Genomic DNA, 27,069 nt, shown 5'->3' with positions numbered 1-27,069 from the left:
TTTTCTTCCTTCACAGTTGTCAAAAGTTTGAACAAATTTCTATTAGTCACTTTACAAAAAAAATGAGCCAGGTGTAATGATATTTAAGCTACTTGTGGACTTGATCAGACATAACATACTATTTTCACTTGTGTGCTAGGCTTGATACATATATTTACAAAGCTTGAGTTCAGAATCCATGTGGTACCTATTATATAAGTTAGAGTGAATTCATAGGCACTCAAGAAGATGCAATAGCTCTTCCAAAGTTGTTTTGGGTATTAATCAAAATGTGAACATCTCTGCCATCTGCTCCCATTTCTTTCTACTGATCCATCTCGTATATTTCCCCTTAATGCAGGGAAAGTAATGAAGAAAATAACGATTATCTATATTTATGAAGAGCAACTTTAATTCATTTTTCTGTTCTCTCTTTCCTCTTCCCAAATTTCAGAAGAAAAGCAAGGTAGTAAGAAAGCAGAAGGATCTCAATCTCCTGAAATTATAGGATCTCATTCCACCAAGGATCAGGTAGAAATGTAAGTATTAATTATATTCTCTTTTAGGAAACAGTTGAAATTTCAGCGAGCATTCTGCCTTTCCATTTATTGATAGAAGCACTAAATGCATTGAAAGAAAATTAACTTATATAGCTTGGTTATTTTGTAAAGTAAATAAATGTGTTTACATTGAAAAGATATTGTACATTGTATAAATGGGTCATTTTCAGGATGGCAAACTATAACTAGTGGGGTGCCACAGAGATCACTGCTGGGGCCTCAACTATTTACAATCGATATTGACTTGAATGAAGGGACCTTGTGTAATTAACCAAATTTGCTGATAATACAAAGATGGGAAAGCAAATTATGAGGAGGACTCAAAAAATCTGCAAAGGGATATAGGCTAAGTGAGTGGGCAAAAATTTGGCAGATGAAGTATAATGTGGGAAAATGTGAGGGAAAAAGGGATCTGGGGGTCCTTGTACATGAAACACAAAGTTAGCATGCAGGTGCAGCAAGTAATTAGGAAGGCAAATGGAATGTTGGCCTTTATTGCAAGGGGGATAGAGTATAAAAGTAGGGAAGTCCTGCTTCAAGTTGGTGAGACCATACCTGGAGTACTGCGTACAGTTTTGGTCTCCTTATTTAAGGAGGGATATACTTGCATTGGAAGCAGTTCAAAGAACGTTCACGAGGTTGATTCCTGAGATGAAGGGCTTGTCTTATGAAGAAAGGTTGAGCAGGTTGGGCCTATACTCATTTTAGTTTAGAAGAATGAGAGGTGATCTTATTGAAACGTATAAGATTCTGAGGGGGCTTGACAGGGTAGATACAGAGAGGATATTTTCCTTCGTGGGGGAATCCAGAACTAGGGGGAATAGTTTCAGAATAAGGGGTCGCCCATTTAAAACAGAAATGAGGAGCAATCTCTTCTCTGAGGGTCGTGAATCTTTGGAATTCTCTACCCCAGAGAGCTGTGGAGGCTGGGTCATTGAATATATTTAAGGTGGGGATAGACAGATTTTTGAATGATAAGGGAGTCGAGGGTTATGGAGAACGGGCGGGGAAGTGGAGTTGAAGCCAAGATCAGATCAGCCATGATCTTATTGAATGGCGGAGCAGGCTCGACTGGTCAAATGGCCTACTCCTGCTCCTATTTCTTATGTTTTTATAGATCTGTAATTTGTGTATTGGTATCTATTTCAGTGAAAACTACTAGAATGTTAATTTTAAAAAACAAAGAAATAATTCATATAATTGAATTCAAAGTTAACAAAAATGTAAAGCAAATGACTGGTCAATAATTCAAATATATGTATATCATCTGGGTTATTAAACTCGTTTGCGTTTTTTTTTAGGTATTATGAAGCATTTCCACCTCTTTCTGAGAAGCCAATCTGTCTGCAAGAAATCATGACTGTGTGGAATAAGGCCAAAGCTTCTTCATTTTCTGGTGGTTCTTCTTCATCTGCTGCTCCACAAACAAGCACTGATACGTCCTCTCCAAAAGATTGCAACAGTGAAGGTGAAGGTACCAGAGAGCGAACAAATGAGGCCTCCATCACTACAAGTAGTAGCCGTATGTTCAGAAGAAGTAAAAAGGAGAAAGAAAATAGGCACAATAACAGCTTGCCAGAAGAGAAACCCACTACAGGAAAGAAGCAGATCAGACACAGATCAGAAGGAAAGATCCGCCCTCGTTCATGGTCCTCTGGCTCCAGTGAAGCAGGCTCAAGCTCAAGTGGGAACCAGTATGAGTTAAAAGGTCCCACAAAAGCTGTCAAAATCCGACACAAGATGAGAGAAACTGCTCGGAACAAAAAGGGGCGAAATGGACAAGTTAGGATATCTTTGAAGTCTGTTGACAAAGATGATCGAAGAAGCACCTATGGGAGCAGCAGCAGCGGACCTACCAAACAGCTGTGCAAAAAAGGAAAAAGGTTTATGAAAGAAACAAGAAGGAAAACAAATGGCAACAATGATGCAAAAGATCTTGGTAATGAAAGTGGAAGGGAACAAGAATTCAAAGAAGAACCATTGTGGTACACTGAACCAATCGCAGAGTACTGGTTCCCTCCGAGTAGAAAAAGTAAGCTAGAAACTGCATACCGGAATAGTGTGGCTGCTCATGATAGTGAATCTTTGACTTTGGAAGAGCTTTCGGAGACGATGCAGGGTCTTTGTATTAGTAACAATAATTTCCAAACATACCTCGCAGCAGGTGCTTTCGTCGATGGTCACTTTGTTGAAATGCCTGCATTATTAGATGAGGCTAATGACCTCACTGGGACCTCCAGCTGTTCTAATCCCAAGGACAGTGATATTTTAGATGATATGCATCTGTCAGAATTTACTCACTTCTATGAAGTGGATATTCATCAATCCATATTGGATCCTAGTGCCTCAAATTCATTGCAAGGAGAGAGTCGAATTTTAAGCATGATTCGACGGAAAAGTACAGAGCAAACTGATTTTGAGGCAGACTGTTGTATAGTGTTAGATGGACTACAGTTGACAAGGGAAAGTGCAATATGGACAGATTCACAAGCTTCTCTTGGTGCAGAAGGATTGTTCTTACATGATCTTGCAAATATAGCTCAATTTTGGGAGTGCTCTAGCTCTGATGAAGCAGAGGGGGAAAGCTTTGCTGGGGATTCCCCCATTACTCTTTCTCCTATTGTGGATAATACAGTGTGTGATGCAAGTAGCAGTACTGGCAATCAAGAAGAACACTTTTCAGAAGCAAATGAAGGGCCTGGTTTAAACTCCACTTGTTTTTCTCTGTTTGAAGTGCAATATGATAACTCTACTTCACCATTCTGTTTTGACGGACTTAGCCTGGGAAATCAGAATTGTGATATTGGAGGCTGGGCAGATTTGCCTGGGAAAACACAGTCTCGTTTGCTTATATGGACCAAAAATAGTGCCTTTGATGAAAATGACCACTGCTCAAATCTTTCAACACGAACCTGCAGCCCATGGTCACATTCTGAAGAAACACGTTCGGATAATGAAACCTCTTTTGGTATTCAAATTGAAGAGTCCACTAAATTTAATGCAGATGAGATTGATTGCATAGTCCCTGGCATTTCATCCAGCCTTCTTGATGAAGACCTTTTAGATTTATTGCATGAGGAGACTCTTTTACAAACGGATGGAGCTTTACGAAATATTACAAACATGACTTTCAAACAGAAATCTAAGCTGGAGTCAGTGTGTGGAATTCAGTTGGAAGAGGAGGAAAATAAAGAATATGAAACAACTGTGGAAATTTTTGCTGAACAGATGGCCAGTCGTGGGGATAGCTATGGCTCAGAAGTTATAAAAGACATTTGGACAGCCATAGCAGAAAACGATGCTGTAACACTAGAGGGAGAACGATCAGAAGAAGATTTCTTTCCTGGTGAGGTGAATGGTTGCCATTGTTGTTGTTTGGATATGGCAACTAAACAGGACATCCTGCAAGAGCCTCTTGAAAAGGCAGTGCAGAGGTCTGAATATCACTTATGGGAATGCCAAAAGGAAAACTTGGAGGCCCAAGCTGTTGCAACTGGAGAACTTGCAGAGATAGATGTAGGTGATTACACTGCACCCTCTAAACCTTGGGATATTGGTGCCGACAAAGAAAGTGCATTCATTCTTGGTGGAGTCTATGGAGAACTGAAAACCTTCGACAGTTGTGGAGACTGGGGTGTAGTTCCACCTGATCCTGCAAAAGGTACTTTATTGCAGTGCGCAGCTTCAGATGTAGTGACTATAGCAGGTACCGATGTCTTCATGACTCCAGGTAGCAACTTTGCTCCTGGCCATAGACCATTGTGGAGATCTTGTGCTTCATTCACACAGTGTGACCAGTCACGAAAAGGAGAGGACAGGTTAAATACTGAGTTCTCTTTAATCTTCCATGAAGATTTATTAGGAAATTGCAGTAATTATCAGAGTCAAGAGCCTGGTGTTGAGTATTCATTTTCCTCCTTTGACCTGAACAATCCTTTTTCACAAGTTCTTCACGTGGAATGTTCATTTGAACCTGAAAGGCTTGCAACATTCAGTCCAAGCTTTAAGCCCAAATCTATACTGTGTTCAGACTCTGAAAGTGAAACGTTTCATCCTAAAATATATAGTATTGACAAAACACAGTATAGGGCTATTCGAATTTCACCACGGACTCATTTCCGACCTATATCTGCCTCTGAGCTTTCACCAGGCGTAGGAAGTGAGTCAGAATTTGAGTCAGAAAAAGAGGAAGTTACTATACCTGTCCTCTCCCAGACAGATTTGTTTGAGGATCCACAGGCAGATTTAAAGCCATTGGAAGAAGATGCTGAGCGTGAAGGACATTACTATGGCAAGTCAGAGCTGGAATCAGGAAAATTCCTGCCGAGATTAAAAAAAGCTGGAATGGAGAAGAGTGCTCAGACTTCACTGGATTCTCATGAAGGATCTGGTGGCCTTTTACAGACAGAACAGCAGTGCCCAGAATGTCATTTACAGGCATCAGTGGGATGCACCAGTGTGAATAGTTGTGAAATAGATTTCAAGTTGAAGGTACCATGTGATAAATTGGAAGCGTTCCAGAATCGTACAATAAGCAGGAGCTTTTCTGGGTTAAGTGAAGGAACTTGTGTTACAGCAGCATCACTACAAGAGGTAAGCACCACTGTCGCTTTGTACACTTACAATTTGTGATTTCCTTTACATTGCAGAAAATAATCTCCCAACACTGTTGCGTTACTTTTTGGTACTTTATCAGTTATTACAGAGAGGTTGTAATGAAAGAATATTCCAAACAATCATTGTTAACAATAATTATTCCATTGGTCAGGCTAACCAGTTTAAGTTTCAAGACTCACTGAATCAAGGTTACACAGTCATTGGGCTGAAATTTGTAATCGGAGGCATACCTCCGTTTAGCGTTGACAGATTGCAAGCTTCAGGTTTTCGCGCATGCATAGCGTATGCAGAAACCCAGAACTTGCCGGGCTATTCTGAAGGCTTACGCGTACGCCATCATTGGTCCTGCAAAATCTGGGCCATTATTTTATAGAAGTAGTTGCTCACAGCATGTCAAAGAAAATACTGTTGCAAAAGGGGTACTAGGCTGTAGGGGTAAGGAGAGGGTGCGTATTACCACTGAGAGGATTTGGAAAGAAGCTCCGAAGAGTTCTGCTTAGATTGTGAAGTAATTTGTTTTGATTCATTCCTGGAAAATGGTGTTTGCCTTATCCACCGCAGATGAATATGGATAATTTGTTACCCTCAGTCATGTGAATAAAACTCTCTACATCTCACAAGGGCAACTAACTCTATGTATGAAAGTAAATGGCCAGCCACTCTGTCCTGTGTAGTTAGGGTGGGGGTTTTTATAGTGAGGGGCTAGAAATATAAGACCCATCTCCACTATTATTGGAAAACATTGTGCTCGAGATGTGGTCAATGCCAACGAGGGTGCGTTTTTTTTTGTACCAAGGTGGTGGACTACTGTCTATTAAATGTCTTGCTTTAAACAACAGACATTCTAGGATAGTAGAAGTGAACTATGTAGTATGAGATTAGAGGTAAATGTAGTCTGAAGAGGGAAGGAAAAGTTCCCTACCCTTAAGATCATGTGTGAATCAGATAGGGTTTTCATGACAATCTAGCAGGGTTCATGGTTATTTATTTATTTTTTCTCTGGTGTTAGCACGTAAATTTCCAGAACTATTGAATTCATTTTCACAAATTGCCATGGTGGGATTTAAATTCACAACCACTGCCAGTTCAGTAACATTAGCACAACACTAGCACACCATTATGTAGTTGGAAGAAGTAGTCACGGTTGGCTTAGGGTTGTTTTTTTTTTTAAAGAGTAGATCTCTGCACTGACATCCCAACACGATATCCACTCTCAAAGCATTAGGTAAATTATCGGATGGCCCACAGACCTCACATCTTGGGGTTCCAAGACTTGTGACTTTAGTTCTCAGCATCATAACTGATTCTGGATAACGGTCATCTTCCCACTGCAAACACCTAATATATGTTTTGTTAGTGCAGAGTAGATCAGAAGCAAACATCTTTCCTCGGTACTGAAGGATGTCAGGCCTGTCAGGTCATCAACTGTGATTGTTGATAGATCATCGCAGATTATTATTAGTACCCTGTAGTACAAATTAATTGGTGCATATGACTATCAAAGTCATCAATTTGGCATCCTTCATGTGACTTGGATCCTATTTTTCAACATTCATTGTTGTCCTCTTCACTAAGTACTTTCCCTATTTAGAATTCCATATCCTTGGATGTCCATTCTATGGAAATTTCAGTTATTATCTGTGACTATTTCACCTGCATGAAATTAAATTTCTCCATTGAAAGAGGTTCTTGTCTATAATTTCTTAGCAGTTAAAGAGCTGGCAGGGTTATGAACTACCTTTCTGTACTGTCCCTGGAACTTAAATTCTTTTCCAGGAGTATTTTTTTGTGCTTTGACACAATCTCTTATCAAGTTAGACCCCTCCTCTGAGGACTGAGATGAAGAAGAGAATGATCTTCTGGACCATCCCATGTCTGAATCAGATCCTTCACAGAAGTCAATTCAAAATAAAGGTAGCCGTGGGCTCGAAAGGTACAGCCCTTGAGACCTCTATCAATTAATATTCAAAAACCAATGCTGCTACCCATTTCTGTATTTCCTATATAAACTAATCTGTGGTTTGTAACTCAGGAATAATTTATCCTTTAAGAACTCTGCTTTTCAGAGGCAGTTCAAAATCTTGCAGGCTAAGCCCTTGATTGATTCTTCAATAGTCTATTAGTGCATTATGATGATGGAGAAGTCATCATTCTGAGGTGAGAATATTGTATAATGGAGACACAGCACTGTCCTGTTTCGTATTATAAAAGCCTTGTATTTTTAAATAATATTTAAGAAGGCAAAAAGATTGTGAGGAATTCATTTAGCCAATATCTGCTCTCTGAAGGATTTACTTTGCTTTGTGGCCTGGGGTAGAGTAAATATACGGTGCTGTTTAGGAGCAGTTGGTAGTATATATGGCAGCTCAGTTGACATACTAACATATCTGCATCAGATTAAGTTTGGCTAAATGTTTCAGGCTTTTGAAATGCTGTACACCAACTGACTGAGGAAGAGACAAAGATTCATTTTTCAATTTTGCTCCAGATACTTTTTCCTTGTGCCCATCATAAGTACATTTCTATAGGCAGACTCTCTATGAATCAAAATGTGGCTTTATGCATGAATAATCTGGGATACTGTGCCCCCCCCCCGATGTTTCCATTGCTGCCATATAGTAGATAGGAATTCTATTACATCTCGTGTCCTTTTCAAAGGCAGATAAAACTATTAACTGTTTATTCATGGATAGAGTTATTTACAGAAGCAGCAGTTTACATAAGTCAGCAGCCAGTTTACAAAGGGTAAAACAGACAAACCAGTTAGATCCTTTAAAACATTTCCATTGAGAACTTGGGCTAAGATAATTACATAAAAAGATTACTGTCCAATCCCTTAACAGGCCCATGGAAGGCTGTACAGAATTTACATAGGCCCATGCCCATAAAGCAATGTTCCATTGTTGTACCTCGTAGTCAAATAAAATCAAACCAATTAATAGCTAGAAATCCCGTGACATTTATGTCCAGGAATCCTCCTTGATCTAACAGTTCCTTTATTTACTTCTCCACAGTCCATCTTTTTGGGACTTGCAAGGCAAATACACACTATTACACAACAGCCCAACAAGGTAACGAGCTAACAGTCTAGCTGATAACAATCATTGAAATAGTAATCAGGAAGTATTCTGGTGCAACTTGACACAAATTTGCAATTAAAATGTTAACCTGTTAGAGATACTTTGTCCTTTCCAAGAGTTACCATAGTAGCCAACAATGCAAGATAACTCCAAGCAGATAGGCTGATTTCCAACGAGGTGTAACTTTCATGTTGTGTATTTTTATAACTGATATAAAACAGGTTTTTTTGAAGTAGTAACCGTGAACAAAATACTCCATTTTTGTTGACACAAAAGATTGTTATCTGTAATAGCTGGCCTATGAAAGCAACTCTTGGAAGGAAGTTAGTTGCCTCCAATTTAAGCCAGGATATGTGAGACTTTGTTTCAGGCCTGACCCAGTAGCCGTCTCTCCAGACAATGATGGGGGCTTTAACGCATCTACTCAGGATTGAGTGTTTCAATGGCACTAATTGTTCTGTACTCCTATAACTGACAGATGGACAACAGTAGTCCCATTTCATCAACCTGTGTGAAGACATTGTTCTCACAATGTGTTCTTGATTAGATACTACCTATTTCCTATGGCCTGACATTTCCATGGTCCCAGTGACTTGGGAATCGGCATGATCCATAGCGGAACTTTATCATCTCAATCTATGACCCTCAATTCAATTCCAGGCCAGATATTTATTTATTTCTTTTTTTTTATGTTGCTGGAAACACAACTATTTTGCTCTGTGGAAAATTTCCTAGTCTCTTGTTGAAGGTTTGTAAATTGTGTCCTCCTATGCTCTAGTGTACTGTTAATAGTCTAAGTTAAGTAATTTATCTTTTTCTATGTTGTATATGCCTCTTGGCATTTTAAAGGCCTGGATCACATCCGTATGAATTTTCTTCTAAGAATAAGTGGAAATTAGTGTTCTCATCTTCCCCACACTCCCATGTTCTCCCACCTCTGCTGAATTTGGTACTACCAGCACATACTGTTGTACAGTTCTGTTAGCACTGGTAACATGCTAGTACCTTCTCCTCTCCCTAACTCAGGATGCTGAGATTAATTGCATCACTTACATCTAAGAGCCAACTAGTCCAGCATAGATCGGAGATCAAACATGGGAGCTTCTTGGCCAGTTACTCACTGACTCAATGGAGAAGTTGCCTCTAGTTTCTGGAAAGCTCGTAGAAGAGTAATACCAACTGATGACCCATTAGTAATCGTATAGGAGCAGAATTATTGCCCTTCACAAGCTCTACAGCAACCTTTTGACCAGTTTTATTTCTACCATTTAAATACTCATTGGCTCTACCCCAAGCATCCAGCAATAATGCTGTTCTTCCATCTCCAATCATTCATAGCTAAGTAGAGAACTATTATAATAGATACATGGATCCGCGAGACAATAGAACATTTCCAATTGGACTGTACCACTTTTTCAAGACTTGTCTTCTTAAATCATTTGGAAAATCCCAAACTCGAATTCTTCTGACCAAGTACCAAGGCGTCAAAATAAGAGGGTTGGATTCCAATTATTTCATAAACACCAAGAGGACATGCTCATGGCCAATGCTGGAACTGCAATTTGTACTATCTGCTCATAGTTCAAGCTGGCCACTTTGCTTCACTTGTATTTGGGCAATATTTCAAGGAGATTGGGAAGCTTGCAATCAGTGTTCGAGGAAAGAACTGTCAATACAATGGGCCAGAATCTGCTGTCAAAATAAGTGAGGCTAATAGCATTTGCCATTGTTTATACGTAAATGGTGCAGCAACTTCACGTGAAGGGCAGATGCACGGTTAAATGCTGTCTGAGTTGCGCCGCTCCGCCATTGGCTTTGTGAAAATGGCATTTCGCTGACTGCCTCACCATTGATATGCATTGAATGTCATGAAGTTGCTGAGTTTGCATGGTAGATACAAATTAAACCTGTCGCAGATATTTAGGGCTAGTGATTAGCATAAGTATCCTTTTGATGTGACAATCAATCTCTCTGACACTGAAAATTAACTATTACAAATGTGGAGACTCATTCCTTCAGATTTAGAATTTTTTGGGAGATTTTATTATTTTTCCTTCTGTCTCTCTTTCTCTATCTCTTAATCCAATCTTTCTTTCCCTCTATTCCCTTTCTGATCCTGATTAGACATTGAATTGACCCCTTTAATATCCTTTCTTGGTCCTTCTGCTAATTTCAAATTCTTACCCTCAATGCTGTTATCACCTCGCACTTTGTGGGCAAAATTCTTTTAAGCTGAAGGGTGCAGGAGCAAGTCTAACTATAATGGCAGATAACATTAGATGCCCAGCTACAGCAAAATCTGGCCCAATGTTCTTGCCTTCAGTCTCACATCTGCGCCCAAACTGATCCTTGTTTCATTGCAACCCATCTATATTTGTAGTGCTGATAACTCTCTGGTTTTAGACAATTGGAAAATCTGTTGAGAGTCAAGTTTGCAGTGGACTCTGTCTTTCTCTTGAGAGATAGGTTTCAGTATTAGCAACAAGAAATCTTTGCTGGAGGCTAAAGCAAGACCTGAGATTTGTGCCCACTTTTGAACAATCTCTTTTTAAGAACATACAATTTTTTCTTACTTCAGAGTATGTTGTGAAATCTTGCATATATGTGGCAAACAGTACCATTGAGCAGGATTTTAGCAAAGTGTAACATTCAGCATGTATGATGTTTCTACATTGTCCACGAACTGTGGAGCACCCTCCAGTAGAATTTAGTTCTCCAAACTGGGGTTATGTCTGGGGGGGAAAAAAACACATCTGTAGGACTGTCTATCCATAAACCCCATTGACTGTGTACTGTAATATGAAAATATTGATTTGTGAAATGGCTGATTGAACTTAATGAGCATTGTTGGCAGGATGGGAATCCTCTCATCGATTGAGAATTACTATGTCCAGAAATAGTTGTAAAATGTAATTCAAAAATAACTACATATACTTCTAGCAACTGTTTCCCCTAGACTGCGCAGCTCCTTCGAGGCTGCCGCACACCAGGCATTGCAGGCGCCAATACACAGGCGCTCTTTTTTCAATCGCCTCCCTCAGGCTCATTCTTTAGGCTCGCAGGAGCGGGTTTCGGTGCCTACGTGCTGGACCTATTTCGGGGCTTGCCAAGAGAGAGACTGGGGAGAGGGAGGAAGGGCGAGAGACTGGGGAGAGGGAGGAAGGGCGAGAGACTGGGGAGAGGGAGGAAGGGCGAGAGACTGGGGAGAGGGAGGAAGGGCGAGAGACTGGGGAGAGGGAGGAAGGGCGAGAGACTGGGGAGAGGGAGGAAGGGCGAGAGACTGGGGAGAGGGAGGAAGGGCGAGAGACTGGGGAGAGGGAGGAAGGGCGAGAGACTGGGGAGAGGGAGGAAGGGCGAGAGACTGGGGAGAGGGAGGAAGGGCGAGAGACTGGGGAGAGGGAGGAAGGGCGAGAGACTGGGGAGAGGGAGGAAGGGCGAGAGACTGGGGAGAGGGAGGAAGGGCGAGAGACTGGGGAGAGGGAGGAAGGGCGAGAGACTGGGGAGAGGGAGGAAGGGCGAGAGACTGGGGAGAGGGAGGAAGGGCGAGAGACTGGGGAGAGGGAGGAAGGGCGAGAGACTGGGGAGAGGGAGGAAGGGCGAGAGACTGGGGAGAGGGAGGAAGGGCGAGAGACTGGGGAGAGGGAGGAAGGGCGAGAGACTGGGGAGAGGGAGGAAGGGCGAGAGACTGGGGAGAGGGAGGAAGGGCGAGAGACTGGGGAGAGGGAGGAAGGGCGAGAGACTGGGGAGAGGGAGGAAGGGCGAGAGACCGCGGAGAGGGAGGAAGGGCGAGAGACCGGGGAGAGGGAGGAAGGGCGAGAGACTGGGGAGAGGGAGGAAGGGCGAGAGACTGGGGAGAGGGAGGAAGGGCGAGAGACTGGGGAGAGGGAGGAAGGGCGAGAGACTGGGGAGAGGGAGGAAGGGCGAGAGACTGGGGAGAGGGAGGAAGGGCGAGAGACTGGGGAGAGGGAGGAAGGGCGAGAGACCGGGGAGAGGGAGGAAGGGCGAGAGACCGGGGAGAGGGAGGAAGGGCGGGAGACCGGGGAGAGGGAGGAAGGGCGGGCGGGAGACCGGGGAGAGGGAGGAAGGGCGGGCGGGAGACCGGGGAGAGGGAGGAAGGGCGGGCGGGCGGGAGACCGGGGAGAGGGAGGAAGGGCGGGCGGGAGACCGGGGAGAGGGAGGAAGGGCGGGCGGGAGACCGGGGAGAGGGAGGAAGGGCGGGCGGGAGACCGGGGAGAGGGAGGAAGGGCGAGAGACCGGGGAGAGGGAGGAAGGGCGGGCGGGAGACCGGGGAGAGGGAGGAAGGGCGGGCGGGAGACCGGGGAGAGGGAGGAAGGGCGAGAGACCGGGGAGGGGGAGGAAGGGCGAGAGACCGGGGAGGAGGAGGAAGGGCGAGAGACCGGGGCGGGGGAGGAAGGGCGAGAGACCGGGGCGGGTGAGGAAGGGCGAGAGACCGGGGCGGGGGAGGAAGGGCGAGAGACCGGGGCGGGGGAGGAAGGGCGAGAGACCGGGGAGGGGGAGGAAGGGCGAGAGACCGGGGAGGGGGAGGAAGGGCGGGGGAGAGAGAGAGGGAGGGAGAGAGAGAGAGAGAGAGACCAGAGGGGAGGGAAGGGAGAGACTGACCGACCGTGGAGGCGGGGAAGAGAGTAAGAGGGAGATTGGGGAAGAGAGTTGTACGACGAACTAAAAATTTTAATTAATTCTACCATAAACAAACTTGCAGAGAATGGGCTTGTAAATGTAGATAAGTGTGAGTTGGTGCATTTTGGTGGGAGGAATAAGGAAGCTTCCTAATCCTTGGAAAATAAGTATCTGAAGTGGGATAGAGGTGCAAAGGGATCTTGGGATATAGCTTTACAAATCATTAAATTCGCAATGCAGATTTAATAAGCCATAAAAATGCAAATAAAACACTGGTTAATTTCTAGAGGAATAGGATGTTAAACCTGTATAAAACCTTGTCTGATTGTCTCACGATTTCAGAAAGTGTGGTGGCAATATGGCATTACTGTATATATGCTTTTAAGGCGTTGTTGTTGTAAAAGTTGCCCACAGACAAAAAGGTCGCACTCAAAGGGAGGGAGAGAGAGAGAGAGAGCCCTCTCAGTACAAACAAAATTAGAGGGAACATTGCTTCACTATGCGAGTGGGGTTGCTTCCACAGCAATTGGACTCGGCTTAAACTAGAGTTAAGCTCATTTGTACTTGTCGTTGCATTAATACCTTGTCTGTAAGGAACCGATCACCATCTACGTTATAACTATAAGATGCAATAATTGATGACAATAAAAGGAAGTTAGTTAAGCCTGACATTAAAATGAGTGTTGTATGGAAATAATGCCCAAAGTATGTCAAAAAGATGATCATTGCTAACTGCTGTCAACAAACTTTAGTGTCATTTACTTAATTGGCAAATTGATGTTGGCACAGTAACAAGGGTCCGGGGGTTGTAAAATTAACTAATGTTTGACATAAGTACATGAAACAGTAAATGGCTTGTGCTGATTAAATGCCCAGGATAGAGGTTGTCATAAGTGAATCCTGATGATGCAATATTTTGGCAGAAATTAGTAAGAGAAATGAACCTATACAGTAACTTGTGAAGTTTTATTCCCCTTTTATTTTTCTCATTACCATTTCCATGGCATTAATAACTACTCAAAGATTATACACTGTACGCGCAATGATTTGTAAAGAATAATCAAAAATCTGAAGTATGTCAAATCCCTTCTGAGCTCCAATCTAGGTGAAAAATAATGACATTTCAAAACATTACACTGATTTATTTTGTCATGACAGGTTCCCTCTTCTGATTTGAACCAGCAAGGGAAGAGTGATTGCAAGGAGGAACCAGTCTGGTGGCGAGAAACACTGTATCCACAACCATTTTCTGGGATTGAGTGTGCAGGCAAGTCAATAATAAAATGCAGTTATAAAGTAAGATTTAAAAACTGGAAAAGAGGTAAGAGCATTGTAAGAACCAAAGGAAAAAAGATGGATTCTTTCACCCAATACATTCCCTTGTAGAAAGGACAGACAGTTGCATTGTTTCCAAACCTGTAACAATCTTATGTCTTGAGTGGCAAATCACAGGCCTGAGATCATTGCCTGGCTGCCCTGTCTTCGAGATGGACTGTGGTTCAGAGGAACTAGAAATGAAAAGGAAAAAAATGATGCAAAATTAATTTAACAGATCTTTTCCGGTCCACCCCATTTCATGCAAAATTACTTAATTCCTTCTTGATAGTGTTCAGAATATGTTCGTCCTTGCCCATAAACAGTGCTATAAAGGCCCTTGCCTTCCTCCTAAGGAAGTACTCGCCTCCCATCAGCTGCCGGGTTTCTCAAGGCCTGGGAAAGCTGGCCGGCCTGGGTTAAACCTGCAAAGCAGATTAAATCAGAGGCTGCCAGCCTCATTAAAATATTTAAATTACCAACCTGCCTCCTGAGAGAGGGTTGGCTGCCCACCCCTTGTCCCACTTCTGTTAAACCCGGAAGCAGGCGGGTCAGGGTCAGGTTTGAGATTTAAAGCATTTTAACATCTCACCCGACCCCCAACTCGCCACCCGTTTTTGGGGGTTAAAATTCACCCCATGCCTATTTGAATGAAATAAATCAAATACATAAATCTTTACTGACTGCTAACTTACTATCAAAGAAGGTTAAGATGCTTGTTTTTTTCATTCTCGCGCTCCTCATCTACTGCAGGAATTGATCCCTAGTTGGAACCAGAAAAAAAAATCACAAACTACAACATTCTTTTAAGGTGTTTTAATCTCGATATCTCATTCATGTGACTGTTCCCTTGATGTGCCATTTTAAGATGCCTTCCTTGGGCAGAATGTTGAGATTGATTTCCTGCTGAAAATAAGAAATGCTGTCATTTTGACGTCAAAAATACGTAGAAGTCAAAGAATTTCTTTTTACTACATTTTACTTCCTCTGTTATTGTCTTTAACTGTCCTTGCTTTGGTAACTTCTTGGAGGTAGCTTTATTTACACTCTCTGCGGTGACATCGGTACCAGTTTAGCGGTATGGTAGTATACTGTTACTGGACTGGTAATCCAGAGGCCTGGGCTAATAATCCAGAGATACGAGTTCAAATCCCACCATGGCAGTTTGAATTTGAATTCAGATAATTAAATAAATCTGAAACAAAAAGCTGTTATCAGTAATGGTGACCATAGAGCTACCGGATTGTTGTAAAAACCCAATCCAACCCAACTTTCCTTTAGGGAAGGAACCATGCCATCCTTACCTGGTCTGGCCAACAGCAATGTTAGAAACTCTTAACTGCCCTCTGAAATGGTCCACTCAATTTTTTTAAAAGTATAAGAATAAAACCTAGGCATCGGATTCTTACTCATTATTCATCGTCGCGGGCTCCAAATCCTGAAACTCCCTACCTAACATCACTGTGGTAGGAGCTTCGCCACACAGACTGCAGTGGTTCAAGAAGCCGGCTCACCACCAATTACAGATGGGCAATAAATTTTTGCCTTGCCAGTGACACACACAAGTTTGATTCAGGTGAGGTCTATCCCATCTGTCCAGCTTCCTCCTGCCCAGTGTCTTAGGAATCTGAACATTCCTTTTCAAGTGTTTTTTTTACCCATTCTGCCTGAAATCTGCTGCTTAGAGTCAAATGGGTGTGGTTAATCTTCCCATTCCATTTTCCCAAACTTTCACTCCAAACCTGACCGAAATTAGTACTGCCACTATATGTGTGATAGTATGAGCAGCAGAGCAGTATCCTCGAGAGGAATGTTATATTGAAGAGGCTATCACTCTTCGAAAGAGCCAGAACAGACTCGATAGGCTGAAAGGCCTCCTTCTGTGCTGTACTTTTCTATGATTTTGTTTGCTGGAGTTGAAGGTTTGTCTTTATTTTGCCTCCATACCAATTTCAGCTGTTTGGTACTTTGGAGGTTCTGTAAGTACTTTTAGTATCTTGTTTAGTCATCTGTGCAGAAAGTACAGTTGTGGACTGGAGACAAGGATTTCCCAATGGCAATCCCTCCATTATTTTGAAGAAAAGGAAATGGAGGACCGTAAACTAAAGGCTCTTGGAGCAAACCATCACAGATGATGTTTGTTTCCTACACGTAGATACCATCATCCGAGTTTATAATCCAAGAAGATTTCTCAGCACATCACTGCTTCCGAAGTCTGTGCTCCCTCCCTTCTCCCACCCCTCCCCCCAGCCTCTTGGGGAGTTATGTCAACTGCCAACTGAAGTCCTTCAGCCCACTTCCACCAGGAAAATAACATTGTCTGCACTCGTCAAAGTCACCACTACCTTGAAACCTTTTGCTCCTGAATCCTTCCAGACAGCATCTGGTAACTTACCACTTTCGTCAGGCAGCAGCTTTTACAGTTGCACAAGGTCACTGGTGTTCTTTTGGGGTGATTCCACACTTTGTGTCATTCCTTGTAGAACCAGAGAAACAAAAAGCTAAAGTTATCCAGTTCTACAGATTAACCGGGTGCAAGGAGCTATTAGTGGAATGGCCTTTATGATAACCTCCTCATTTTATAAGTGGTGAAGGCTTTCACTCCCATTAATGTGTAGCTACCTGCTTCACGACGACATGCAGGCTGTGATCCTTACCAACGGATCCATCACAGACCCAATCCATGTCCTGACCGGGGTCAAACAGGGCTGCTTCATCACCCCAACCCTCTTCTCAATCTTTCTCGCCGCCATGCTCCACCTCACAGTCAACAAGCTCCCTGCTGGAGTGGAACTAAACTACAGAACCAGTGGGAACCTGTTCAACCTGCGCCGTCTCCAGGCCAGGTCCAAGACCACCCCACCCTCTCATCGAGCTACAGTACGCGGACGACGCCTGTGTCTGCGCACTTACAGAGGCTTAACTCCAGAACATAGTCGACGTATTTACTGAGGCGTACGAAAACATGGGCCTGACGCTAAACATCCCTAAGACAAAGGTCCTCTATCAGCTTGTCCTCACCACAAAGCACTCCCTGCCCCCCCCGCCCCCCCCCCCCCCCCGGGTCATCAAGGTACATGGCGCGGCCCTGGACACCGTGGACCACTTCCCATATCTCGGGAGCCTCCTCTCAACAAGAGCATCGATGACTAGATCCAACACCGCCTCCAGTGCGTCATTGCAGCCTTCGGCCGTCTGAGGACCAGGCCCTCAAAACTGCCACCAAGTTTATGGTTTACAGGGCTGTAGTAATACCTGCCCTCCTGTATGGCTCAGAAACATGGACCATGTACAGTAGACACCTCAAGTTGCTGGAGAAATATCACCAACGATGCCTCTGCAAGATTCTACAAATCCCCTGGGAGGACAGGCACACCAACATCAGCGTCCTCGCCCAGGTTAACATCCCCAGCATTGAAGCACTGACCACACTCGATCAGCTCTGCTGGGCAGGCCACATAGTTCTCATGCAAGACACAAGACTCCTTCACAGCAAACAAGCCAAAGGTGGGCAGCGGAAACACTACAAGGACACCCTCAAAGCCTCCCTGATAAAGTGCGACAACCCCACTGACACCTGGGAGTCTCTGGTCCAAGAACGTCCTAAGTGAAGGAAGTGCATCCGAGAGGTTACTGAGTCTCGAGTCTCAACACCGAGAGCATGCAGAAATCAAGTGCAGGCAGTGGAAAGAGCGTGCAGCAAACAGTCCCACCCACCCCTTCCCTCAACGACTATCTGCCCCACCTGTGACGGAGTCTGTGGCTCTCGTATTGGACTGTTCAGCCATCTAAGAACTCACTTCAGGAGTGGAAGCAAGTCTTCCTCGATTCTGAAGGACTGCCTATGATGGGTGTAGTTAGTGCACAATGTTAATCACCTTATCTTACATGTGAATAGCTGCTACCCAGGACGCTATAATGACCCTTTCAGCGTGCAACAGTTTACCCATATCAGCTATGATGATTCAGAACCATGTTTCAGGATGGTTGATTGGTAATCAGGTCTATCCACTGCAGTCATGCCTTCTGACTCCAATAAAGCTTCCACAGGCAGAATGGCATGCCAGACTATAATGAGAGTATAAGAAGTGTGATAGGCCAGACAAATAGGCAATCTGAAGTCTTGTGGGTGTTTGGATCATTCTGGTAGAGCCCTGCAATACAGCTGAGCAAGAGTTTCCAAAATCATTGCAGATGCTGCGAACTATGTAAGGCTTGCTGTTTATGGAAGCTGAAGTGGATGATGTAGGGGTGGGATCTCTATCCCCAGATGAGAAAGGTGCATAAGAAGGAAAGGATGTGGAATATGATGGCCAGTAGCCAGAAAAAGGAGGACACAATGTTTAGTCAAGCACTTTAAATAAATAAAAGTTGACACACCAAATAAAGTCGCAACATCTGCCTGTTTTCCCGCCCTCTCACACACGCTCATAAAGTCCCTCCCATCATCCAACTACAAAAATTGCAATCTTACACAGAAATGAACTGAGAACTATGTGGTCAATCAATATTTATTTTTCTGAACCAAATTCACTCAATCGTACCCCAAAGTCCATTCACTCTATATGTAACTAAGTAAAGTATGATTGAGAATGTCATGCTGAAGCTGTATAGTGGTCTCGTCAGGCACACCTTGAGTGCTGTATTCAATTTGTGTTACCGAGGCAAAAGGGAAATATTGAAACCTCTGGAAGCAGTGCAGAAAAGGGGTGCTGAGACTGGCTTGTAAGGATCGGTGAGGAAAATTCAATCTTTCAAAAGAAGGCAATTGGGAGGGGACCACCTGGAGGCACATAAGGTAGAAAATATGAATATGATGCACATTAAAGTTAAACCACAACACTGGGACAAGGTACAAACTTAGAAAAAGGCAATTTCAAAACTGGTCAAGAAGTACCACATCACACCGAGCAATTAATGCATTGATTGGCCTTAAAGTTAGATTAATGGCAGCAGAAACTCAGGAATCATTCACGAGGCAGTTGGATATGATAGGGAAATTGTAGGATTCTATGGAAGGAAGTACTATATGGACAGAATGGTGTCCCCAATTTGTATTGATTTTTGTAATCTGAGCCTCTTTACACACCTGATAGATGATTTGTAGGTATGTGTGCTTCTGCTGCAATAGCTGAAATTTTGTACCACTTTGTAACAATGAAGGCAGATTTTAATCTTCTGATAATAACTGGAGGAATTACGGTTGCACGACAGCAAGTCTATCCAGACGACAACAACATTCTGTGCCAGCAATTAAAAGGTCATTCTTAAAGCACTTCAGTTCATATGCAATCTGTTTTAAAGATTTAATCCGAAAATTTATTTTACCCATTTATACATGATTTCTGTGTCTCACCAATTACAAATTAAAATTTATGGTTCAGTTTTCTAACTCCGTTTTATTTTACCTAAAAACAAATCTAAAAAGTTACTTTTATTTAACATGTTTGTGTTATTGTCTTTTTTTAGAATGCTACACTGATGCCAGGGAGAAGGATGGAACTGAGTGTCCAATTTTAAGAGGACATTCACACAATGGAGATTGTCTTCTCCAGTTAGACCGAGTAAGTTAACCAAGTATTAAAGATCTGTTTCCAAAAATAAGTGTTTCAATTTTATACTAAAACAGAAATCCCTTATCAATAAATGATAGTTAGTGTTTGCTTTAAGCTGTTTTTCTTGAGAACTGAATGTTCAGTATCCGGTACAGTTAAGTACAAGACCTATTGCATTACAAAAGTTTTGCACAGATAAAGTCTGAGTATAATTCTCATCGATGGTTGTGCAACGCTGAAACTACTTCAATTTCTTAATCTAGACTCGCATCTACTAAAAGCATACCACTTTTTCTGTTATTTTTAAGCCCTTACTTTATATTTCTTGCGAATGTTATGCTGCTTAGCTATAATTTTAAGAGAGCCCTGCATGTTTTCTGTACTTTCACGATCCCAAGCACATTAGGTCTAAAGTCTGTGGCCAAAATTCACCAGGACCCTACATGTCCACAAAAATAAATGCTTCCCCACACACAATGGCCCGGAATTTGCTGACAGGAGCAAAACGACAGCGCTCGCTGCTGACCTCGACGAAAGATGCCAATAAAGATTTAGCTATCTTGGTGTGAATTATATCTCTCCCAACGTTAATTTGATTCTGACGCCAAGTCAAGGGTATCTCCAGCGCCAGCAACAGTGATGTCATCAAGTTTTCATCAGTTTGGTGTGATTTTGAATTGATTGCAGACTGTGGGAAGTTCCACACTACAGCCTGTGGAGAAGCAGGAAATTACATAGCATAGCAGCTTCTGGATATCTGCGCATGTGCGGACATCAGAGGTTGCTGTCAGTTTCAGAGGAGTAATGACGGCGAACGCTGACAGTTTCACCATCATTCCAACTGCAAAATCTGAGCTATAACATTACATGAATTGTGCTTGCTCAATAATCAATGCTATATAGTAAAAAGAAAGGCAATAAAATAAAATGGTGCACTGTATAAGTTAGGATTTACACTTTGATATATTGCTCACAGGTTTGACATTATGCTTTAGAATGTAGAAAACAGATCATTTGAATGAACTAGCTATCTATTCAGTTCAATTAGATACAAGTGTCGAAGTTTTTTTTTTTTAAAGTGAAATATCCATCTCATTTAATTAAAAGACCAGCTAAAGGTGGTGTACTGAGTTCTTGCATTGTATTTTTTTAAGCTCTGGACTTAGTTTAAATCCAGCTCAGGCTGATGGAATGAAGGACTCCCCTCTCTCTAATGAAGCGAATTTAACTAGTCTGAGCCAGTGGCTTCAAAACTGTTCCTAACTCGGCAGAATCAGAGAGGAGTGGGTAAAAGAGGGACCAGAAGGATAATGGATATGGGAATGGTAGTTTAACTGGTGCAATATTTCTGAGGTTGGTGTGCATTGCTGGAGTAGAGAAGGGGAAAACATTATTCTATGTCTAACCCATGCTAAACAGGAATGTTTGACATAGCTATTAAGTGCCAGAAGAGGAAACATGTTCTAATCCCCGCGCCCCCCACCCCCACCCCAAGTACTACTCAAGGAGTACTACTTGTGCATGAAACACAAAAGGATAGTGTGCAGGTACAGCAAGTGATCAGGAAGGCCAATGGTATCTTGGCCTTTATTGCAAAGGGGATGGAGTATAAAAGCAGGGAAGTCTTGCTACAGCTATACAAGGTATTGGTGAGGTCATACCTGGAATACTGCGTGCAGTTTTGGTTTCCATATTTACGAAAGGGTATACTTGCTTTGGAGGCAGTTCAGAGAAGGTTCACTAGGTGGATAAGGGGGTTGACTTTTATGAGGCAAGGTTGAGTAGGTTGGGCCTCTGCTCATTGGAATTCAGAAGAATGAGAGGTGATCTTATTGAAACGTATAAGATTATGAGGGGGCTTGACAAAGTGGATGCAGAGAGAATGTTTCCATTGATGGGGGAGACTAGAACTAGAGGGCACGATCTTAGAATAAGGGGCCGCCCATTTAAAACGGAGGGTTGTAAATCTGTGAAATTCGCTGCCTCAGAGAGCTGTGGAAGCTGGGACATTGAATAAATTTAAGACAGAAATCGACAGTTTCTTGAATGATAAGGGGTTACAGGGAGCGGGCGGGGAAGTGGAGCTGAGTCCATGATCAGATCAGCCATGATCTTATTGAATGGCGGAGCAGGCTCCAGGGACCGTATGGCCTACTCCTGTTTCTATTTCTTATGTTCTTATGAGTACAAATAAAATTAAATGTAGAACTTACAACCAGGTAACTTGTTAGTATTAATGTTTTAACATGTTATGAGTATATGTACTGTAGTAAACATTAACTAGAAGTCTGACTAAAGAGAACTTTGTATAGAGAAAATTATGTAGTTAATCAATAAATGATTTAACCTATTTACTTTGTACTTTTTCCATAACCGTGCTTTGTTCTGTGCATTTAAATAGTTTTAGCAGATTTTAAAATTACAATGATATTTTTCACACTAAATAAATGAAAGAAGCTTTGATTTCATTCTGTTACATGTGAATATATAAACTGCAGTCAAACTTAATGAAACATTTGAATGTGGACTCTGTTACTGCAAAGCAAATATTTTTTTAATGTCAGTATGGTAAGTCATTGCTGCTTTAATATATGGTGCTTATGTGTAAAAATGTCAACTCAAAGTTATTTTAAAGCTCTGAAATCCTGCAATTTATATTCTTTCAGGTCTGTTGATCAATTCCTGAAAAAGGTGTTTTAAAACATGCAGTTTAAAAATCAAATCATCTGCCTTTTGTTTAGGGCTTCAACGGTCATATAATTGCAACAATCAAGAAACCTTAAGTGTACTGGGTACCTGCATAAATATAGATGAACTGGAAGATGTACATTTTGTATTTCGCTCAGAAACCTTGGTTCAATGCAAACTCCTATCAGTTTATTAAATTCAAATGCTAAATATTCTCATTTTAGTAAGTAATTCAGTGAAGAGTAAAAATAATAATTGTGTCACTCTACATAGTGGAAATTAAAATATTTATAACTTTTTTTCTATTTCAGCAGACTACAGCAGCCTGTGAGGTGAACTGCAGAGTTGAGCATGACACTAGAGGGAGGTCAGCTGTCATCCGCAGGAAGCTTTTCTCCAGTGACTGTTCAAGCTCAGATGAAACTGCTTCAGAAGGCGGAAGTGACTGGGATGACCCTCCAGATGAAGAGCTTTTTTCTCGCACCCATCTTTAATTCTGCTCAGCTGTTTCCAGCTAGAAAGCAACTACCCTTTTAATAAGTTCACAACTCTCTTGTTGAGAACTTATTGCTCTTTTAAAAACAAACTTTAGTTTTCTTTTCATTTAACTGCTTTAGATAGGTATTTATCTTTCTCTTCTTGTAGGTTTCACTGTTAGGCATTGAATGCAATCCCATGACAGAAAAACTAATTAACGATGATAGTTTATCGAAACCTTGGCTTTTTCAACTAGTATAGGTTGTGTTTGTCAAAGAATGATTGTGCATGTGCCTATCTTACTAGCATCAATGCTTATTTTGCTGATTAATTACTACCGCTTTCATTACTACTGTAGGACTACCATTGTCACTAGGACTATGTCTACTACAACTTCTGCTATTCAGGGGCTCTTAGCATATGGCACAGTATAATGCTTTGTTGTAAAAGAATTGGGAGATAAATACTTCAAGCTATACTTTTCACATAACTAGATCAGTGCCTTTCTGAATGCAGGAGAACAGCATGGATGAATAGACTTCAATCATCTAATTGAAACCTGTTATCTCACTTCAAAGTAGGAATGACAAGGTTGTGCTTCAGAGGCAGAATAAGTATAAATACCTTTTTTTCCTGAATGATTCTAAATGCGTTTTCATAAAATTGAGAAGTTTAGTGAGTATGGCTTGTGAAGTGCTAACTGTGAAAGTCCAGGATTTTACCAAGTTGTGGGAAAGGTTTCAGTGTGAAGGTTTGGGTTGATCAAACAGAACGAGACAAATTTTACACAGAGCTTAGGCATCAGTATTAAACAGGAGGGTGATAAAATTGTGTATTCTAGTTGTGAGAAATCCTGAGCCAATTGCAGTTAGTCCATGTTGTGGCTGTGATTTTGTAGATCTTAGCAGAATTCATTTTGTGTTTTGAAGGGGTGTGAGGAACCATTCTGGCATTTTACTTGTGCTGACTACAAGAACCAAATGTAGACTTAAAACTTAATCTCATTTACATGTGTGACTGCAGTAGTGATTGTTGCTTCATGTGGCTTGCTTTGAGGTTTTTTTTTCCTTATTTTGTAACACTGGTGTCATAAACATCACTTTGACATCATAATGTAATTGTTGAATATCTGTGTCACCCTTGTGCTTTGAATCTGCAAAATGAAAAGCCAAGGGGAAACAATATTCTGGTCACCAGGTACAACTAGTCATGAGTGCTTTCAACTTCATGGCCGGCTATCTGGATCCCATGACAGTAATCGCTGGTTACGACAGAGATCAAAAATTCAAGTCATGTTTTCCTGAACTTGAATTTATATTAGGAACAGAGTAACCACAGAACTTATCATGGTGATAATTGATATAATAAGAAAGTAGAAGGATTGAGTTGAATTAGCTTTGGGATAAATTCAGCATCCAGAACTATTTTAAGCTGCAACATTATTTTTTTGTTGGCATATATAAGCCAGGCGTAAAATATGGAATAATAGTTTACACATAAGTTTGTCAGAGATGGCTATTAAGCTCTGTGCAGTAAAATAGTCAGCAGTTTTAAGCATTAAAATTTTAAACTTTACAAAACATTTATCAAGGTCCTTTCTGTAGACTAATTTTTGATTGGGGGTTATTTTATTTGAAACGCATCTTATGTAAACTAGCAAAAACAAATGCTGCAGCTTTAAGAAATTCATAACTGTTATTTTAAGTAGTGTTATAGAATTTTTTTTTAAATGGTTATGGATGTTAACAAGAACAGAGGATTGAAAGCCTTCTCTAAATCATATTTGCTTAAGTTATGATTTCTTTTTAGAGCTGCTTATACAGACGAGGAAGGACTTCATGTCAGGTGATGCATGAGCCTGGCAAAAAGAGTAATATAATGTTATATCATCTTGGGAAAGAAGAAAAGGCTTGAGAAGTGGGTTAGGGAATAATGAAACGTTTACACATGTCACCTGTACTAGTTTCCATATTTACATGATTCAAAAAACTTAAAAGCAGCATTCAATTGGGATAGTTTGAGAAATGTGATTTCAAGTTTCTTATGGTCAGGTTTTCAACTGAGTGGTTTATTGAGGAATTGCAGGGGAGGGGAGTTTTATTTGTCATCTATTACAAGCAGGTTGAAAGGAGAACATAGAACACACTGTAGAATAGTGTATACCATAGCACTGAAACCTGAGTTCCCCATTTCTCAGTTGTTAGCCTTTTTCTAATTTTTGCTTAAAGTGGTTGTATTGTTCTCTGATTTCATGTACACCAGAGTAACTGATTTTGTTTCATTGTGGAATTACTTTACACCTAAATAAAGACTCGAAAGTAAAATCCAATTGAGCAGTATTTTGGTTTATTTATCCTGATCTCTTTGTTAAAAATGGTATTTAAATGAATATTGTGCAATGCTGTAGCCAGAGGCACTCACGAACAACTTTATCTGTTGAGACATAATCCTGAACAGCAAACTACTTGAACATAAAGCAAATCCGCCTGCTTAATATTTTAAAAGTAGCTCACTCAATACAATATTAGCAGGCTCTGAATTCAAACACATACAGCAGCTTGTTTTGAGGGTTAAGCCAATAACTTTCCCAAATGTATTGTGAATACCACTATTTTTCCCCCAATTTCACTCTATTCCTCCCCCTCCCCCACAAAAATGCTGACCCAACTTGGGTTCCCATTCCATGGGTGTCAGCAGTCGTCGTGTATTTCACAAAAGTAGCCATCGTTGGTGAGAGTGTCAGCAGAGTGACTCCTGTCATGTGGGGCACCAGAGCCAACATTGATCCTGTTCCTCGTCCAATACGTGTAATTAACAGCACTACACACAAAATTACCACTATCTGTGTCTGCAGAATAGATTTTTTTAATTAAGTGCCTTTACTATCTGCTGAGAAGCCTCCTAACACTTAAAATATATTTTATAAATTAAAATTGGCTTTTGTACAAAATGTATATCAAAAATGATGTTTAATAGTAGAATGGTCGATAGATTTCACTTTAAATCCTCTCAAAAATTAGACAAATTATGGGATCTTCCGCATGAATGAAACTGCGTAGTCATTCTTCCTTGAGTACTTTTTATAATATATGATGCGTAGAACACTCCTGATATTTAGTCAGTGGCATCAATTGCTTTGTCTATACCATAAAAACTATTTACTTGGTAACAAATGTTAACTATTGAAAAGATTTTGGCCCTGATATTGACAAGAGACCGGGCGAAGCACCCAGCAACGGTGAGGACGTGAAGGACCTGCCAAAAGATTGGGGCCACGATCGGGGCTGGGGAAGCTGAAGGCTTCCTTGTGAGACCTCGGGTGAGCACTCCTACTCTTAATGGCCCACAAGGGGTTCTATAAAAGAGCTGATCTTCAGTACCTCTCAAACCCGCAGCTCCTACCACCTCGAAGGACATGGGAACGGCACCACCTGCAAGTTTCCCTGCAAGTCACACACCATCCTGACTTGGAAATATATCGCCGTTCCTTCATCGTCGCTGGTTCAAAATCCTGGAACTCTGTCCCTAACAGCACTGTGGGAGTACCTTCATCTCACAGACTTCAGTGGTTCAAGAAGGCAGCTCACCACCACCACCTCAAGGGCAATTAGGAATGAACAATAAATGCTGGCATTTCCAGTGATGCACACATCCCATGAATGACTATAAAAAAAATTACCTGAAGCAGTCAGTCCTCCCACTTGGATCAGCTGCTCGTCAGCCGACAGTGCAGCTGACATAAATTTAAGTTTAAGTCGCGACGCCAATGATGTCATCGGCTCGTAACTTTTGAATGTTAATTAGGCCATGTCTGCCTTTTACGGAAGCCTCGTCAATTGCCTGATTTGGGTTTATAAAATTTTAAATGCCGGGTAGTCAGCGGGTTGGAACCGTAAGGTAGAATTTTAAAATTTATACCCTCCCATATACCATTCCTAATATTGTTTAATATCGGGGTTTTCATGTCTCTCTACTAGATATAGTCTTTTATACTACAAGCTGAAATGTGATGTCAATTAGAAAAATGAGACTGGAGCAGAATTTATTGAAACATCCTGTATTCTGTTGAAATAAAAACTCCCAGATTTATCTATATATAATTAGTTACAATTTTGTCTCAAGAGTTGAAGTTCTTTGTGGTGCAGTAGGTCAAGACACTGG

General features: G+C 41.6%; 1 protein-coding gene across 7 annotated transcripts in view; it reads left to right on the top strand.

The window, feature by feature from the left end:
- kiaa0232 (KIAA0232 ortholog) overlaps nucleotides 1-25,237 on the top strand; it is a 131,804-nt gene extending 106,567 nt beyond the window's left edge. For 6 of the 7 annotated variants that reach the window (XM_070872262.1, XM_070872265.1, XM_070872259.1 and 3 more), the window contains 5 exons: nucleotides 434-518; nucleotides 1,841-5,132; nucleotides 14,033-14,141; nucleotides 19,658-19,752; nucleotides 22,743-25,237. In XM_070872262.1, coding sequence (XP_070728363.1) covers nucleotides 434-518; nucleotides 1,841-5,132; nucleotides 14,033-14,141; nucleotides 19,658-19,752; nucleotides 22,743-22,925 — 3,764 coding nt within the window. In that variant the 3' untranslated portion in view covers nucleotides 22,926-25,237. The remainder of the gene's footprint in view (nucleotides 1-433; nucleotides 519-1,840; nucleotides 5,133-14,032; nucleotides 14,142-19,657; nucleotides 19,753-22,742) is intronic. The other variant, XM_070872264.1, reaches the window with a different exon arrangement.
- Nucleotides 25,238-27,069: the final 1,832 nt, after the last annotated feature.

Source organism: Pristiophorus japonicus, chromosome 2 (genome assembly GCF_044704955.1).
Source record: "Pristiophorus japonicus isolate sPriJap1 chromosome 2, sPriJap1.hap1, whole genome shotgun sequence".
In the NCBI taxonomy this organism is placed as follows: domain Eukaryota; kingdom Metazoa; phylum Chordata; class Chondrichthyes; family Pristiophoridae; genus Pristiophorus; species Pristiophorus japonicus.
The sequence above is the reverse complement of the archived record's forward strand: the minus strand, read 5'-3'. Positions and strand labels throughout refer to the sequence as shown.